Source organism: Talpa europaea, assembly GCF_964194135.1.
Source record: "Talpa europaea genome assembly, chromosome: 11".
Classification (NCBI taxonomy): Eukaryota; Metazoa; Chordata; class Mammalia; order Eulipotyphla; family Talpidae; genus Talpa; species Talpa europaea.
Window position 1 is genome coordinate 17,380,829 of NC_140078.1, and position 17,682 is coordinate 17,398,510.

The 17,682-nt window shown below is 51.8% G+C and overlaps 1 protein-coding gene across 1 annotated transcript in view; it reads left to right on the forward strand.

Moving 5' to 3' along the window:
* Positions 1 to 13,460, forward strand: part of ANGPT4 (angiopoietin 4) — a gene marked incomplete at its 5' end in the record, with an annotated part of 31,490 nt that extends 18,030 nt beyond the window's left edge. Inside the window, 6 exons of the mRNA XM_084248350.1 lie at positions 1,007 to 1,239; positions 4,125 to 4,240; positions 6,247 to 6,348; positions 8,582 to 8,748; positions 12,115 to 12,245; positions 13,188 to 13,460. Coding sequence (XP_084104476.1) covers positions 1,007 to 1,239; positions 4,125 to 4,240; positions 6,247 to 6,348; positions 8,582 to 8,748; positions 12,115 to 12,245; positions 13,188 to 13,348 — 910 coding nt within the window. The 3' untranslated portion in view covers positions 13,349 to 13,460. The remainder of the gene's footprint in view (positions 1 to 1,006; positions 1,240 to 4,124; positions 4,241 to 6,246; positions 6,349 to 8,581; positions 8,749 to 12,114; positions 12,246 to 13,187) is intronic.
* Positions 13,461 to 17,682: the final 4,222 nt, after the last annotated feature.

Sequence of the window (17,682 nt, forward strand, 5' to 3'; positions counted from 1 at the left end):
GGTTTCCAGTCTCTCACACTCCAGCCAGTGATGCCACCGATAATATTCCGAGATCTCATGGCACACACCTGTGAGCAAATCTGTAGGCTAAAATGACCAAATCAGAAGTGCTGAGTCAAAAGCATCTTTCTTTTTTAAATTCTTCTTTTTTTTAAACCCGTTACCAAATGCCTCCTGTGTGTTATATCATCAGACGACAGTGATCTACACGGAATGAAAGAGAATTTGGTCCCTCCACCTGCCCCCTCTTTCTCCTGCCATCTCCATCCACTCAAATCCTGCCTTTGAAGTAACAGCACGTAGTGGATTTCCCTTCACTTTCCCTACAAGCACAGACACCACTGTGTCCTCCTCCTTTCTTTCCACAGCTTTCCTGTGAGCTCACCGGTGTCCTTCTATATGGACATTAATACTTTTCTTCTCTTTCTTTTTTCTCTTCTGACCAGTGGAGTTAGACTAGAGGCCCTGATGTGCCAGGGTTGTTCCACGCCAAGTCCTGGGCATCTTACCAATTCTGTGCAAATGCACACCGCCTTCTTCCTCTCTGTGGCTCCAGAACATTTTCAGGGACATCAAAACAGAACAGACTCAGGCAATCTTGGCTGAGCATTTAGGCTGACTTCCCCTCCCCCCCCCCATTATGCTCAGTCTCCTAATGGGCATTCTTGCCCACCTCCCTGGGGGTTACCTCCTGCGTGTGGACAGCTCAAAGGGCAAGCATGCTTGGGATTTGATAATGGCCTCCTGGTTGCCGCATGTCCTTCGCATCCCCATTTTCTTCCTCTACTGGACCCCAATCATCCTTACCCAAGGCGAGTCTTTTTCCCCCGTCTCCCCAATTCCATCGGTGGGCACAGAGCCTCAGACTGTAACCCCGGGCAGGTTTCTACCTCTCTTGACCGCGATCACCCCGGGACCCATAAGAAAGCGCACGAGAGTGAATGCATGGTGGAGACACGGGGCTCACCCCTGTGCGTCCTCACCTCCGTGCGTCCCCACCCCTCAGCGCGCTGGAGACTCGGGTGCTCGCCCTGGAGACGCAGCAGCAAGCGGAGCTGACCAGCCTCCGCGGCGAGAAGGAGCGGCTGCGGCGCCTCCTGGGCCGCCAGAGCGGCGCCCTCGCCGGCCTCGAGCGCAGCCTGCGCGCTGCCAGCAGCAACTCCAGCCTCCTGCAGCGCCAGCAGCGCCAGCTGCTGGAATCCGTGCAGCGCCTGGTGCGCGTCATGGCCCAGGGCCCTGGTGAGCAAGCGGGTGCGCTTGGGTGTGGGAGGAGGGCAAGTGAGGGGAGGGAGACCCCACTTTCCCTCCGAGTTGACGCTGGGGCCTGGAAGCCACCTAGGGAAAGGCTCCTTCACGTGTGAGATAGAAAGAAGGACAAACCACAAAAATGACGGTGTCCACAGCAAAAGTTCTCAGAGGAACCAACCCAGACTCTTTTCACCCCTGACTTTATAACTTTTACCCCTGACCTTGGCATGACCTTGTCCTTCACTTGACCTCAGTTTTCCCATCTATTTAATGGAGGTGATGATGGTGGTAATAACAAAGACACCATCAACCCAAACTGGCACATTTGGGCTCCAGGATCTAGCCTCCATTCCCACTTGCTTAGGCTTGCCCCACCCGCTGTGGAATCAGTTTCCCAATCTAAAGAACAGAAAGTTTGGACCCAATGAGCCCCAAGAAGCCTGCTTCTAAGCCCAAGAGAACCCAGCAGAGGTGAGGAGGCATCTCTGGCCCTGGTTTCTGAGAAAGGAGAACAATGCCTAGGCCAGCTCCCCAGCCCTTGCTGACTCCTGGTGGGGCCCCTCCGGGTGGCCAAGGCATCCTGGGTTTCAGTTCCAATCACTCAGTCAACAAATACACCCACTGTGTGCCAGCCCCAGTGCAGGATGCTGGGGACACAGCAGCGAGCAATATCGCCACGGCCCCTTCTCTTGCAAAAATGCTGAGCACCCTGTCTGCGGGTCTCTGAGGGAAGGAGAGGAAGAGCAAGATGTAGCGATGCCTCTGTGCCAGGTGCTCTGCTAGCTGTGTTCCTGAGATTTCCCAACCATGAAAGGCCAAAAATCTGCTAAGGAGGAGGGACTTTAACCTGAGGGCAGCGTGGAGGGGAGCATGGGAGGATTTTGAATAGGGTGAGACAAGGTTTTAGGAAGCCTGATGGGAACCCGGAGATGGAGACTGATTTGATGAGCGAGAAAGGTCAGGGGGAGCATTCCCACCGGTGCTGGTTCTCCATGGGGGAGTGGGAAAGCCTTTGGGGCACAAGGAATCAAGCAATAGTGATGAGTTCCAGGCACTGTGGCTGGCAGTGATTTGGGGGGCAGAGGTTCCATCGAAGGCAGCCCTCCTGGGTAGGGGCTTGAGGCCCCAAGGAAGCCGCTGGCGGGACAGGGAGAGACCTTCCAAGCCAGGAGATGTGGTGACCTGACCCATCGCCGGCTTGTGCAGAGTGCTGGCAGGAGGCTGCCGAAATGAATCCCTCATGTGGGTGTCTTGTAGCTCAGTCCAAGGAATGGGGCCTGGGCTCCATGCCTCTCCTCACCGCTAACCCAGTCTCCAGCTGTGGCCAAAATATCTGAGCATCTGTCTGGGTGGGAGGTCCCTCACCTTGGGCACCCTTTGCCCAACCACTAGGTCCTCCTGCCCCACTGTCCCCAGGGAAGGCACTAGAGAGTTCGCCCCCACCTTGGTGGAAAAACTAGATTAGTCACCAGGTGTAGAACAGAGGTGTGGACAGAGGAGGCACAGGAACCAGGCCTCCTAGCAGGCAGCCTGCACCCTCTCTGTATGACTTTGTCCTGGGCAGGTAGAGGCTGGTCAAGTGGGGAGAACTCAGAGGGCACACGTGGTTGGATGGAGGGGGTCATGGCTAGGAAAATCCTGACCCAGGAACAGTATCAGCGGAGGCGCTCATTGTAAGGTCTGCTAGCTGGGTCTGCTCTGGCTCGGAAACCCCCAGGGAGGGGAGCAGGAAGAAGGGCGCTGGCTCTGCAGCGGATGCACCAGGGTCCACGCTCTGGCTGCTTCCCTGGGACCTGCCCAAGTCATTTAATGTCTCAGAGCCTCAATTTTCCTCGCCTATAAAATGGGAATAATCATAGTGCCTATCTCGGAGAGCTCTTGCACAGATAGTCATGCACACAAAGGGACTGAACTCAGTGCTTAGGGTTAAAGGGGATGAAGCTGGTATAGTTTCAGGGAGAAGGGAGGGCAGGGCAGATCGGGACCAAACTGTGAGAGTCCATCCTAACTCTAATCCCTCCAGAAAATATTTTCCCGGCCCCCAATTGCCCCTTGTAGTACCTGGCTAAGAAACACTACAATATGTGGTGGTTTTTTCACTTTTGCTGTTTATTATAGTTGTTATCACTACTGGTGTTAACTAGGGAGTCTTGAAAGGGTGGCTGGCATCTGAGGCCAGCTCCCAGCTCTGCCCTCACGCACAGGGTAAGTTGGGTTGTTCCTGCTGCTTCCCAGTCCAGCATCTCCCAACCCAGCCCCTCCACCCCTACCCCCTTACCACTCCACCCTCGCCTGGCTGGACAGCAGTTCCCCAGGGACCAGGGACTGTGGAGACTCTGACCCTGGAGTTTGTGCACAGGTTCCAATGGGAACAAGGGGCCTCCTTCCAACAGAAGTCCAGATCCAGGACCCAGGGTCCAGATTGAAGGGTGGGACCAAAACAGGAAGTCTCACCCCACTGAAATCCAGCCTCATTGCTCCCTCCTTGGTGACCCCATCCTGCCAGCCCTGCCCCACTCTTCTCAAGTCATCAAAAGCCAGAGCTCTCTGGCCTGAGCTCTGCCCCTGTGGTGTGGGCCGCAGGAACAGTCATTTCCCCTCACTGCACCCCTTTCTTGCATACCCCAGATGGCTCCTACCTTGGACCCTTTGTATATGCTGTTCTCTCTGCCGGAACACCCTCCCCTTCTCCAGCTGAGTGACTTCTGATCCTATTCCATGTTCCAGATCTCTGCCACCTCCTCTAGGAAACCTTCCCAGGTCTGATTCAGCTCCCTGTCCCCAGCACCTCCACTCCAGGACCTGGCCCACAGCAGGACCTGGCCCCTTCCCTCTCTTAGCTCACTTCCAATTGTTTTTGCTTTGTCCCATTGCAGCTTCCGTGAGGACAGCTGACCAGGTGTTCCAGGACTGTGCAGAAATCCAGCGCATCGGGGCCAATGCCAGTGGTGTCTACATCATCCATGTGGCCAATATGACCGAGCCCAGGAAGGTCAGGGGGTTTCCTGGGGAGGGAGCCAGGGGCCTCTCAGACAGACCCACCTCCATCAGCTTCGGGCCTGGTCCCGCATCTGAGATACCACAGAAGATGGGATGGTCCTCCCTTCTGGAGCCCCCCCCCCCACCCGTCAGGGATCAGATGATGGGGTTAAAGCAGAAAGTTGGAAGTGCTTTTCCTCTGCATCTTCTCCAGAAAGCTTTGAGCTGGAATGGTAGGAAATAGTTCTGTGCTGGTTGAGGTAATGCTAACTGACATAACAGATAAACCCTGAGCTTCCAGGGACTTCATGCAAGGAAGTTTATTCTAGTATACATGTAGTCCTGTCGAAGGCAGCTGTGGGGGCTCTGCTCCACGTGGGAAATTAGGGACCAGGCTGGTAGAGATCCCACCACCTTCAAGGAATGGCTCCCAAGGTTGCCCTGAGCTTTGAGGTCCAGACACCAGATGGGGAGGGGTTCAAGGGAAAGTATGGGCATCAAAAGGGAGTTTTGGGCAGTCAGGCCCTGATGTGGCAGAGTCTGGGGAATAACTGGCCAATCTTCCCACTTCATAATTCCCTTTTCTTTTTCTTTCCTTTCTTTTCTTTCTTTCTTTCTTTATGTATACAAGAGCTGGGGTACAGGCCAGAGGTGCGGGGGTGAGAGGATTCACCAGAGACAGAGTGGGGAACAGAACAGGCAGACCTACTGAAATACACTGCTGAGGGGAGCAGAGGGTGAGACAGGAGAGGTCTGCCTCACCATGTGGGTTGCTCGCTGGCCCGTGGGGGATGGAATTCATGCTGCAGAGGCTGCGGATTGCTTCATAGTGCGGTGCTTAACCCCTTGCGCCACCAGGGAGGCCCAAGGACATCATTTTTTAAGTGAATGTTCTATATGAAATTAAGTAAACACAGGCACTCAGGCAGCTGTGAATGGCTGACATTCAAAAACCCTCATAGAGAGGGAAACTGGCTTTGGATGCAATAGATCTGCACTCAAACCTCAGCTGTCCTTTTAACTGACTTGACTTGGCCAAATCCATCCTGCTCTCTAGGCTTCAGTTGCCCTTCCTGCCCTCTCTGCCACCCCCACCAGATACCACTGTCTTCTCTCTCTGAGCAGACCTTTATCATCTCAGAGCCTCTATTCCTACAGCCAAAGTCCCTGGCAATGCCATACCCACTGGTGTCTCCCTGGCAGACGTGTCATCATCCAAGGTTTTCTTCCAGTGCACCCATTCTAAGGGTCCTTCTCTGGGGCTTTCCTTGTAATTACCCAAGTGCTCACAATCACAACCTGCCCGCCCTATCACACCCTTCTTCAGACCATGCCAGTTCTGGGGGTCAGTTTAGCTCTGATTTGCCTCTTATCCATTTAGTGCAAGGCCAGAGACCAAGTTTGTCCTTGTTGAACACTGAACATGTATTGCCCTGGCAGGGAAACTAAAAATTACACTGAAAGATGTGATTGTGGTAAATGGTTAGTTCTTTGAAAGGAAGAACCTTTCCTATCTTCTCCATGGTGGCATCCCAGTGCCTTCAGCACATAGCAGGTGTTTGGAACACATTTGTCCACTAAACATAATACCATTTCCTGAGTCTATGTTGTGTGCCAAGCACTGTAAATCTATGGATATTTGATCCTACAGCAACCTTGCAGTTACAGTGAATGAAAAGCCTCTATGTACTGAGTTCTGAGTATGTAGCAGGCTCTGTTCTTTAGATGATTCCTCTCATTTAATACTCACAATTCCTGTTTCTAGGAGAGACACTTAAGCATAACGAGGTTAAAGTGTTAATATCCGTTTTTGCAAATGAGGAAAGGAAGGCCCTAAGAGAGCTTCACTTGCCCCCTACTTGAGAAAAATGATGACAATGGGTGGGAATGTGAACATGTATCTCTCTGATCCTTAACCACCAGGCTTACCACACTCACAAATCACACTTGGGCCAGCCCAGACCTAGCTTCTGGCTGCCTCCAAGTCTTCCAATACTCCCCTCCCCCAATCTCCTCCAGGTTTTCTGTGACATGGAGGCCAATGGAGGTGGGTGGACCCTCATCCAGCGCCGTGAGAATGGCAGTGTAAATTTTCAGCGGAACTGGAAGGATTACCAGCAGGTAACATTGTTGCCCGATGCCGGGGTTTTCAGCTCAGAAACCTGGGGCAGGAAATGGAATGTGAACAGGGGACTGGTTTGACCTTAACCCTCCTCCCCCCAAAATAAAAATAAGCCCACCTAAAACCAAACCCCTTCCACGGGTTGGCCCTGTGCATATTCACTTTCGGGGACTCCATCACCTAAAGTTGAACCTGTTTTGTCTTTTTTTTTTTTTTTTTTTGCAAGTTCTGATATATAGCCTGAAAATTAAATTTTAATTTTTTTGTTTTAATTTTTAGAACAGAATATATATATATATAGCTTAAAATATTTAAAGAATATCAAAAAGGGAATAAAAAAGGGACTCCATCACCTAAAGTTGAACCTGTTTTGTCTTTTTTTTTTTTCTTGCAAGTTCTGATATATAGCCTGAAAATTAAATTTTAACTTTATTTGTTATTTTTAGAACAGAATATATATATATATATTGCTTAAAATATTTTAAGAATATCAATAAGGGAATAGAAAAGAATCTACCCTGCCTATCCCTGTCTGCATTGCTTAAATGAATTTCCTTATCTTTGCACATATGTGACCCCATCTGTAGAAGAAATTTGTTAATATGGAATTGCTACTCAAAGGCCATGTGCATTTTACAAGAATGAGAAACAGTGCCTGATTTTCTTCCCATTTTTTTTTAAGATTTTTATTTTTATTTATTTATTTATACAAGCACTGGGTACAGTCAGAAGCGCGGGAGGGTGAGAGAAATCACCAGAGCCAGAGCGGGGAGCAGAACAGGCAGAAGGACCAAAGTACAGTGCTGAGGGGAGCAGCCGGCAGCAGGAGAGGTCTGCGCGCCATGCGGGACCCTCCTCCAGTGGCCGGGAAGCAGCCAGGGATTGAACCAGCGCCACAGAGGCCGCGGGCAGCCTCGCAACCCAGCGCTCAACCACTGCGCCACCGGGGAGGCCCTTCTTCCCATTTTTTAAAGCAAATTTTGAATAAAGGATTTTTGGCAAATTGATGTAAAAGCTCATGAAGTTTTCAAAAACAAAAGACATAGAAAGTATACCTGCAGGAAAATACAATGTTATTCTTTATGTCTGCTTCCTGTTCATTTGATAAATACTTAAAAATAATATCAAATTAAAATTAAAACAAGTTTTTGAACCCATTGGGTTTTAAGCAGTCATTTAAAGAGAAATAGGGTGCTCAGTGCAGGAATACACAAGTACACAGGAGAATGCTGAATATTAGCTGACAGGATAGTCGGGCACATGCCATCTAAAATGGGGAGTGGGGCCTAGGTGTGCCCCTGTCCTTGGTGCTGAATTGCTGTTCTGACAGAAGGCACCGGTTTCTTGTAACCGTGGGATACTAATGGCAACCAAGGACCTTAGCTTTCTATTCCTATATTGCTGAAATTTCATAGTGGCTCTCATTTCACTAAGCAGAGTGTGCTCTACCATTTATGCAGCTGACTACATTTTGGAAGTTTTTGTTGAGGTTTAACATGCATGCAAATAAGTGCACAAATCTTAAGTGTAAGATTTAGTCAATTTTTACATAAGTATTCACCCATGTGACTACCATTCAGAACTAGATATAACAAAGTCCCAGCACCCGGAGGCCCTCCTTGTGCGCCCTCCTGATCAATTCTCACTGGGGTAGTCACTATCCTGACTTCTGTCACCACAGATTAGTTTTAACAGCTCTTGAATTTCATGGAAATATGATTTCAATTATCTTTTAAAGATTTATTTATGCATACAAGAACTGGGGTACAGGCCAGAGGTGCAGGGGGTGAGAGGATTCACCAGAGACATAGTAAGGATCAGAACAGGTGGGTCTATTGAAACACACTGCTGAGGGGAGCAGAGGGAGAGACAGGAGAGGTCTGCTGCGCCATGTGGGTTAGCTGCCTGGCCGGCCGGGGATCAAACTCATGCCATGCTGCAGTGGCTGTGGATAGCTTCATAGTGCTGTGACTTAAACCCTTGCACCACCAGGGAAGCCCTGATTTCAATTATTTTTAACAGGCATTTACATTCACAAAAGTCTTAGTCTTTTTGTTCTAGAAGAGGGAGTGTCCCACCCCCAGGCCTGCCCACACTGCACTTTATGGATTTGATTGTTAGGCAAAGAGGTTTGGATAAGTGATCCTGGAGCCTGACCCGGTCCAGTTCCTCAGTAGGGGCATAGCCTCCCTCCTCGGCAAGCAGCCCACTCCCACTCTCCCCGCCCCATAGGGCTTCGGCGACCCGGCTGGGGAGCACTGGCTGGGCAATGAGGTGGTACACCAGCTCACCAGCAGGGCAGCCTACTCTCTGCGCGTGGAGCTGCAAGACTGGGAAGGCAACGAGGCCTACGCCCAGTATGAGCACTTCCAGCTGGGCAGCGAGGGGCAGTTATACAGGTGGGTTTGGGGCCCAGGCTGATGGGCGGGCTGGGGGCCCCGGGATAGTGGTTGTAGAGTCTGCAGCAAGGGTCAGTCCCTGGGCGTCTCCTGTTGCTACCATCTGTCCCCCATTTGAGCATACGTCATGGGACCTGGAGGCGGCTGGTTAGCACTCAGCACATCCCCACACTGGGTGGGGTAGAGAGAATGTTGCTGACGCTGCCATCTGGGAGGGAGAAGGGGCCTTCCAAGGTCAGTCACCCAGAGTCAGTCATTTGACAGAAACCCAGAAGGGGGAGGTGACTTTCCCAGTCTATTATATGCTAGGGGGCAGGGAAGCTGAGGTGGAAAGGTCTCTGGGCTGGTAATTGGGGGCCTGGGCTTGTTCTGGTTCTGCCCCAGCTCACTTTCTGAACCTGGGTGAGCCAAGGTTCTGGTTTCTCTTTCCCTCTGTTCTTAAATATGAGTGTATTGTAAAATCATCCAAATCTCTCAGCATGAGCATGAGCATTTATTGAGCACCTACTATGTTCCAGGCACATTACTCCATTTAATTCTCCCCATGACACTCCAAGGTGAGGATAGCTCTACCTACTTTAGTAATATGGAAACTGGGGCAACAGAGCTTAAAACCCCTGCCCAAAGTTACAAGTTAGGTAGATCCTGGATTTAAACTCAGCTCTCCCTGCTACCAAAACACATGGTGTAAAGGATTTCACATGTCACATGCTATGATCCTCTCACAGACACAATCCTCCAGGCATGCTGGTTGCATCCAATGATGGGGTGGTCTCTTCCCCACAAGGAATCTCTGTTGTCATTCTGTCCCTAGCACTGTCTGCCTAATTCTATCTCTGGGAGCTTTTCACAACACTCCAAGGTGAAAAGCCTTAAATCTTCTATGAAATACCTTATTAAATGCCTGTGGTTCCTCCAGTTAGGTTGTTCTGACATCTCCTTATGGGACCCACCCCAATCTGATAATATTCCTCCTTAAAATGCAAGGTCCAAAGCTGAATGAAATATTGCCTGGGCTGAGTCCTGCTAGGGCTGAGCTGGATAGCCCCCTTCTCAAGCTGACCCGTGAATGGCCACAACACCCTGCTGAGTCCTATTTAAGCCACTGACCACCAACATCAAGGCTCATATCCTGACCCACCCACCTCTCCCTGAGTGACCCCGAGCAAGTCCCTCCACCTTCTCACCAGTAAAATGGGTGCTACAGGGGCCCCTGCCTCATTCGCAGTGTTAGGAAGCTCAAATGAGATGCTGCACTCAAAGCATGAGCACAGCCCACACCTACTGAGCACCCAGTAAATAGCAGTCATGTGTCACTTAACAATGGGGACACGCTCAGAAAAAATGTGTCCTTGGGCAATTTCATTGTTGAGCAAATGTCAGAGATGTAGGCAGCCACTGCTGACGTAAAACCCACAGCCTCACAATGGTGATGAAATCACTAGGCAATAGGAATTCGGAGGCCACCATTACTTATGCAGCCGCCATGCCAAAGCATAGTTATGTTGTGCATGACTGTGTAATCGCTGTCCCCAAGGCAGCCCTTCGCGTGCGGCTGGCCTGCGTGTGAGCAGGCTCCAGAACTGCCTTGTTTCTTGCTGTTCCTGTACCCGGGCCTGGCACAAGGTAAACACATAACAGGAAGCTGGGGGAGCCTCTCAAGTCTCCCCTACTCACGTGGCAGTTCAGCCTCATCTACTTCACCCAACTCTTGAGCAACAATATCTGTGGCTCTAAGTCCAAGATATACTATTTTTTTTTGAGGAAAAAATATCAGAAGTATCTGGTTATAATAAAATTCACACACCTAGAGCACACACCTAGACTCACAATAGATATTCCAGCATGAACTCAAGCACACACACAGGCACAAAGACTCTTGTCCAAATGCTCACAACTACATACATACAGACTCACACACAGATGCACAGACACATGGAAAACACCTTGTCTGCCTAACTTGAAAATCTCCAGAGACTTGTGTGTTTGGGTTCCGCAGGCCTGAGCCATAAACATATTCAATGTGCATCTGAACAGTGAGACAAGTGGGTTTCCTGGTGCATGACTTCAGCACTGCATAGAAGTCACAGATCCCCATTCTGCCTCACAGAGAGGGGTGGGGAAAAGAGGCAGAACCTGAGCTGAGGATTTGGGGGCAGTGGAGGGACCAGTGTTGCAGGAGTAACCCCATGAGATCGAATCAGCTTTGTCCCATCCCAGACTGTGACACCAAACCTCAGCCCTGGCCCCTAATCTGGCCTTGAACGGATATCACTGAGACTTCAAGGGGAGCCCACTGTGGCCATCAAGATTAGCCAGGAGTGGGGGAAGGGCAGCCTGCCTATCCCACCCTTGGGAACCCCTGGTCAAATGGACCTTTTGGTGAAGGATGGGGGGCTAGGGGTGGAGTGGGGTGGGTTTGCAACACTCAGCATGACAGCCCAGGGTCACATGTTCAAGGGCACGGCTAAGGCTTCATGGCTGGCCATAGCTATTTGGACCCTGCAGGCCATGCCCCTGCCTCACCACAAGAGAAGGAGCCCATGGTGGGAGATGCAGGAACTGACCAGGCCACATGCCCAGGCCCCACAGGTCCAGGCCCTGCCCTGGGGGAACTAGTGCTCCATGAGCTGCCCCAGCCACATCTAGGCCCCACTTACCTTTGCCCATTGGAACTTAATTGCTCCTAAACCAGCCCCACTGGCCCCTCAATTTCCAGTAAGTCCCCTCTCCTGCTACAATCACCCAACACAGACTCCAGCCAGGCTCTACGGTGCCAGCCATGTGCCCAGAGCTGGGAACAGGAATAACAGCTTGCACTAAGCTGAGCATTTCCCATGCGCCCACACTGCTCTGCTCCGGCCACATCCTGCCACATCAGGCCACATCCTGCCACATCAGGCCACACTAGGCTGGGATCTGGCAGTCATCTCCTCCCTTCTGAGACCTTGGGATCTCCATTTCCCATCTGGAAAATGGGAATAATAGGGTGTTGGGAGGATTAAATTAGTTAATCCATGTAAAACACTTTGACCAGTGCCTGGCACATACTAGATGGTCAAAAAAAAGTTAGCTATTATCCTCATTATTATTATCATTATCATGTTCAATCCCATCCAAGACTCAGATCCATGAGATGAGGAAGGCCCAGCACACAGTGGGTAATCTGTTCCTGGGAGGCAGCAGGCAGGGAGGACTATCCAGGAGTCGGGGGGCAGCCTAGGCACCCCAGGGCAGGGCTCTCCCTCCCAGGGCAATCGGAGGGAAGACCCAGCCTTGGACAACACCTCCTGGAAGGCCCCTTCTCAATCAGCTCCATGCTGACTCTGATCCCCTCTCGCATTACCCCTTCCGGATGGCCTCTAGGCTTTCTCTGAGTGGGTACAGTGGCTCAGCAGGACGCCAGAGCAGCCTGGTCCTGCAGGGCACCAACTTCAGCACCCGTGACGCGGACAATGACAACTGCCTCTGCAAGTGTGCCCAGATGCTGTCTGGAGGTAGGTGCAGAAGGGGTGAAGCCCACATGCTGCAGGCTTCCCCCTCTCCCTCCCACCCAAGTCCTGTGCAACAGGGTGCTGTCAGGAAGTGGACACAGGTCAGGGTGTCACCTACCCTCAGGCTGGCCTGCCTATGCCCCATCGATACCCTCTGCCCCCATGGTCACACTTCCTCCTAAACCTGGCACCACCAGTTTTCTGAGGGTGGGCTCTCCGGGGTGGCACAAGGAAGGCACAGTGCCCCATCAGTCCCAGTCCAGGCCCAAGAGTTCCCCAAGCAGGTCCAGACTTGCGCAGAGGGACACAAGGGCAGTTCCCCACCACTTTTGGCTCAAGCAGTGGCCTTTGGGGAGTACAGAGATCAGAAACTGGGGGGTGAGGTGGGTCAGAGACAGAGTGGAGGCACAAAGATAGGAGGGACCTATCAGGGGCAAATGGAGATGGCTATAGCAGGACATGAGGACAGAGGCAGAGATGTAGGCCACAGAAGGACGATGGACACAGTACATGAGATAGAGACACCCAGAAAGACGGGGCAGCCAGAGACACGGACTATCAGAGAAATAAGCACAATTTGCGAGAGAGCGACATCAGCCCCGAGACCATCAGAGAAAGAGGCAGAGGCAGAGTGAGGACAAAGTCTCAGCAAGTGAGACTGTAACCAAGGCTGATGGATGGAACTGGGGAGGCAGAGGGGTTGGGGGAGATCGGGACCAGGATGTTGGGGAGAAGTGAGGAGCAGAGGGCTAGGAGGGGTGGCGGGAGCCCAGTGCTGCCTCCAGAGGCCCCAGGCTGACCAGAGGGCGTGGGAGACTGCCCCACCCTCAAGCCCACTCCTGGAGGCGATCATAGTCCTGATTAGTCTTTGAGCTAGGGGGCTGCCCTCACCCAGGGCTGGGCCCCTACTCCCCAGAATCTCTTCCCTTCCCCCCCCTCCACCAGGGTGGTGGTTTGACGCCTGCGGCCTCTCAAACCTCAACGGCATCTACTACCCGGCCCGGCACCATGTGCGCAAGCTCAACGGCATCCGCTGGCACTATTTCCAGGGCCCCAGCTACTCGCTGCGCGCCACCCGCATGATGGTGCGGCCCGTGGGCATCTGAGGAGCAGCAGTGCCAGAGGCTGGACCCACAGGAGCCGGAATAACCTGGACCCACATGCTGGACACAGTGCCGTGGCCTTGTCCTGGACACCCAGGGCTCTGGGCCAGCCCTCTTCGCCCCAGGAGTCAAGGAGAGTTGGCTGCTTCCCTAGTCCCCTCAAGTGGTGAAATAGAGGGCATTTGGGGGTTCCTGCCTCTGCAAGACTCCTCTTCCATCTGGTCTCCTGCAGGGAGCCCCTACCAGCTTGAGAGTTGCAACATCCTGAATGTGCTGAGAACAGACTTATCTTGGCTCCTCAAAGGAATTCGTGACTAGCAGTAGAATGTCTGGCAGGTGGGAAGGTATTTCCAAACTGGCAACTGTTCAGATACTGACCCAGATTCTATAGCAGGGTGGGTAAAAGGGTTGTCTCTTGCTCCAAGTTTTCTCAACCTTGGACGTCCTTGAACTTTCTGTTCAAGGCCAACGAGGTTGCATCCACCCCACAGTGGGAATAATTATTTCCACCACACACTGCCCAACACTCTGGGGCCTCCATGTCTAGAGCTCAGATCTGATCTCCCAGGGCTTCCAGATAATGGAGAGGGCTCCCCTTGAAAAGTACCTCTGGTCGAGTAAGAGAGGTAACACCAGGTTAAATCCATATGAGCAGGCATTCTTAGCGTGGGACTTGTCAGAGCCTTTAATGTGGTCATGTGCCTCGTGACTGCCTGTGAAGGGGGCTAAAGTGGGAGCTTTCTCCAAATGTACATGTTTGAAAATGGGTCTTGTTTGTCCCAGAGCATCTCTGGGGACTGTGGATGCCCATGGAAAAAGCTGGTGCTCATATATCATGAGGAGGTACGCCAAGACCCACCACCCCCCTTCCAGCTGTACTCACCGTTTTGACTAAAAAGGCCCCAGTGACAGTCTTACCCTCTAAAAACAACTGGAAGGAAACTTTGGTTAAAGTAGACACACATGCCTGAAGAGGGTCTAGGACTCAGTTTCCCCTCTGTGCTATGGGCCGGGTCCTCCAATGTTCCTTTGGTCCTAGGAAGACAAGTTTCTGCCTGGGGCTGCCCCAAGTGCTCCATGTAACCCCAACTCACATTCAGGGCCTTCTAGGGACTGTCTGCTCTGCCGTGGGCAGGACATCCATCCCTGGTCTAGATCCTCTCTGCCTCCAAGCCAGAAACCCAACTTATCCTCCTGCCTCATCCAACAGTGATGCTGCAGCTGGGAGCAGGTTGGAGGTTGGGGGGGCACTGGGCCTTTGCCTAGGCTTGGGAGACCAAAGGCTTCTTGTGAGCCTCTTGCAGAGGACAGGGTGAGAGATGAACCTTAGCCACCCTGTCACCTGCCTCAGCCCTGAGGAGACCACCACAGCCAAGTCATCATCAGCCAACATGCAGGCCAGGATCCACCTGCCCTACCACGGAGATGTGCTCCTGTCTTCAGAAAGTTTTGCCCCACCTGAGCCCGGAATGGTGAAAATGGAACCCCTTCTTCCCACTTGACTTTGCTGCAGCCCCTGCATCCCACTCCAGCTAATGCCCTGACAAAAGCGTGGATTAATGCTGATCTCCTGGAAGCAAAGGTGGTGGCTAATGGTGGCATTTCAAGCAGGGAGAAAATTACATGGGGGCATGTCGATGTTCTGAGGGCTTCCATGACCTTCCACAGCATTGCTCAGTGGGCCTTTCTTTAGCATCTACCATGCACCGTGTGGTGCCAGGGGCAGGGTCTTGGGGATGGGCAGACATGCTTCACCTCGGACTTGAGGTTTCAGTTGTCTTATCTGTGAAATGGATTCATGATACTTCTCCTCACTGGATTGCAGTGAAGAGGGGACAAGACCGTGTACGTAAACTTCTTACCACAGCCTGGCATGAAGCAGGTACCTAATAAATGTTAGTTCTCAAAGAGGTGAATGAATGGGGAGAGGAAATCTGCCCCTAACACTTGTCACCATTCCTTCTCCTGGACCAGATAAGTTAAGCACCTTAACTTTGCATCCACAGCTTTTATTTTTGCACTGCCTCGGCCCTAGCTGGATCTCCTGGGGACCACAGGATGCAGGAACTGGCTTCTGGAAATCTGCACCTGCAGGTTTCTATGCAGAATCTATCACTTCTTCCTGCCTCAGATCAGCATTCTCCCCATTTTACTGATAAAGAAATTAAAACTCAGAAAAGTAAAGGGTTTGATCCAAGGCAGCATTGCCAACCACCACCTCCACTGCACTTGTATTTATGAGCTGCCTCCCTAGTCCAGAGCTGTCTGGAGATATTTTGGCATCTAACATAAAAATGCTGGTGTGATGGTGTCCCTTCTGCCTGCCTAGATCTGAAAGAACTTTCTGGAAAGCTCTCAAGACCAGTCTTTCCCAATGGCACCTGGTAGGCCCCGATGGAGGCAGATGGGCAGGATACAATGTTCCTGAGGAATCTGCGTGCTCCCAGAAAGATGATGTCCTCACCAGAGGAGAGTCCACTGTGCACACCCATGGCTGTGGTGGAAGACGGCCCTTTACAGGAAGCTGGGGGCAGGGAAGGCAGCTGCAGGATAGTTTGTCTCAGTAGCTGGGGCTTTGACCACCATTTCCAGATTTTCCTCCCCTCCCTGTCTCTGTGGTCATTCATTTCTCCCTTTTAAAGATGCTTCAAAAGCTAAGGGTGTGGGCCTTCCTGGTGGCGCAGTGGTTGAGCGCTGGGTTGCGAAGCTGCCCGCGGCCTCTGCGGCACCGGTTCGATCCCCGGCTGCTCCCCGGCCACCAGAGGAGGGTCCCACATGGCGCGCAGACCTCTCCTGCCGCCCGCTGCTCCCCGGCCACCAGAGGAGGGTCCCACATGGCGCGCAGACCTCTCCTGCCGCCCGCTGCTCCCCTCAGCAGTGTACTTCGGTCCTGCTGCCTGCTCTGCTCCCTGCTCTGGCTCTGGTGAATTCTCTCACCCTCCCGCGCTTCTGACTGTACCCAGTGCATGTATAAACAAAAACAAACAAACAAACAAACAAATAAAACATGCCTCTAAAAAAAAAAAAAAAAAGCTAAGGGTGTTACCCTGGCAACACCAGCATCAGCATCTTTTGAGAATGAGGCCTGGTCCAGGGCACATCCAGCACAGATGTGTTCCTTGTGTTGGATTCAAGTGAGATGGCACAGCAGAGGTTCTTGGTGTTCTGAGGGCAGGGAGGTCTCCTGGCCTTTAACATCTGCCGCTTTCTTGCCCGCTGCTGTGAGACCTCTCTTAGCCTTCCTTTATGGACCTGCATAGTGGAAAAGCTAGGTATAGCTCACAGGGAAGTCGTAGAGGTCAATGTGATGAGCACATCCAAGCCTGGCACACTCATTTATGCATTTGTTAGTCCTAAATTCATTCATTCATTCATTCATTCATATAGCAACCATGTATTGAGGACCTACCTGCCTGGCCAAGGCCTGATAGGGCCATGGGGTGGGGAAGAAACAAGACAGATGCCCAAAGAGCTTTGCAGGCTACAGGGAGAGACTGGCCAAAAGCAAGTTTTTAAAACAATTTTTGAAAAACTGAATTAGCATGTCAATATATTACAAATGAAAAAGAAAAACAGGAGGTAGAGATAAAGATTACAGAGAGTCCAACCTAGGGTGATGAGGGGAAGCCTCTCTGAAGAAGTGATACTTAAGTTGAGGATTAATAAGGTAAGAAGGCAGCCATGGAACTGTGGGAAGCATAAACCCACTTAAAGAGATAGCAAGTGCAAAGGCCCTGGGGTTGTCATGGGGAACCACAGGAAGCTAGAGCGACTGGAACACAGTGAGCAAGAGGATGGAGGTGGGTGTCCCCTCTGTGCACCTATGTCAGAGATGGTCTCCCCACCCCACGCCGGCCAAAGGCGGGATCCAGCCTCACCCTGGCTGAGTCTCTGTGGAGCTGGAACAATCCCTGCCCCTCTCTAGACCTCAGTTTTCCAAGCTGTAAAAGGGAAGCAAGGGATCACCCCTGTCTGAAAGTCATCCAGATTTTGTTATTGTATAAGTCTGGGTCAAGAGCCTATTATGTCCACTGCCCCAGCTGGGTAGCACTGGGGAGTCAGAAGGAGGAGGAGGAAGAGAGAATGAGGGACATGCCCTCAGACTAAATGGGGAACTAGGAGTGTGCCCTGGGTGGGCAGTAGGCATTGGTGGTGCGCTGCCTCCCTGCTCATTCCATGCACCCTCTCTGGCTCCTGGCTGATGCCGTCATTGCTCCTATTTTACAGTTGTGGAAACAGGCTCAGAGAAGCCAAGTGCCTTGCCTGAGATCACAATAAGTTAGGGTACAGCCCCCCAAAACTCAGCAGGTTAAATATTCCTCTTCCATGTGAGTCTG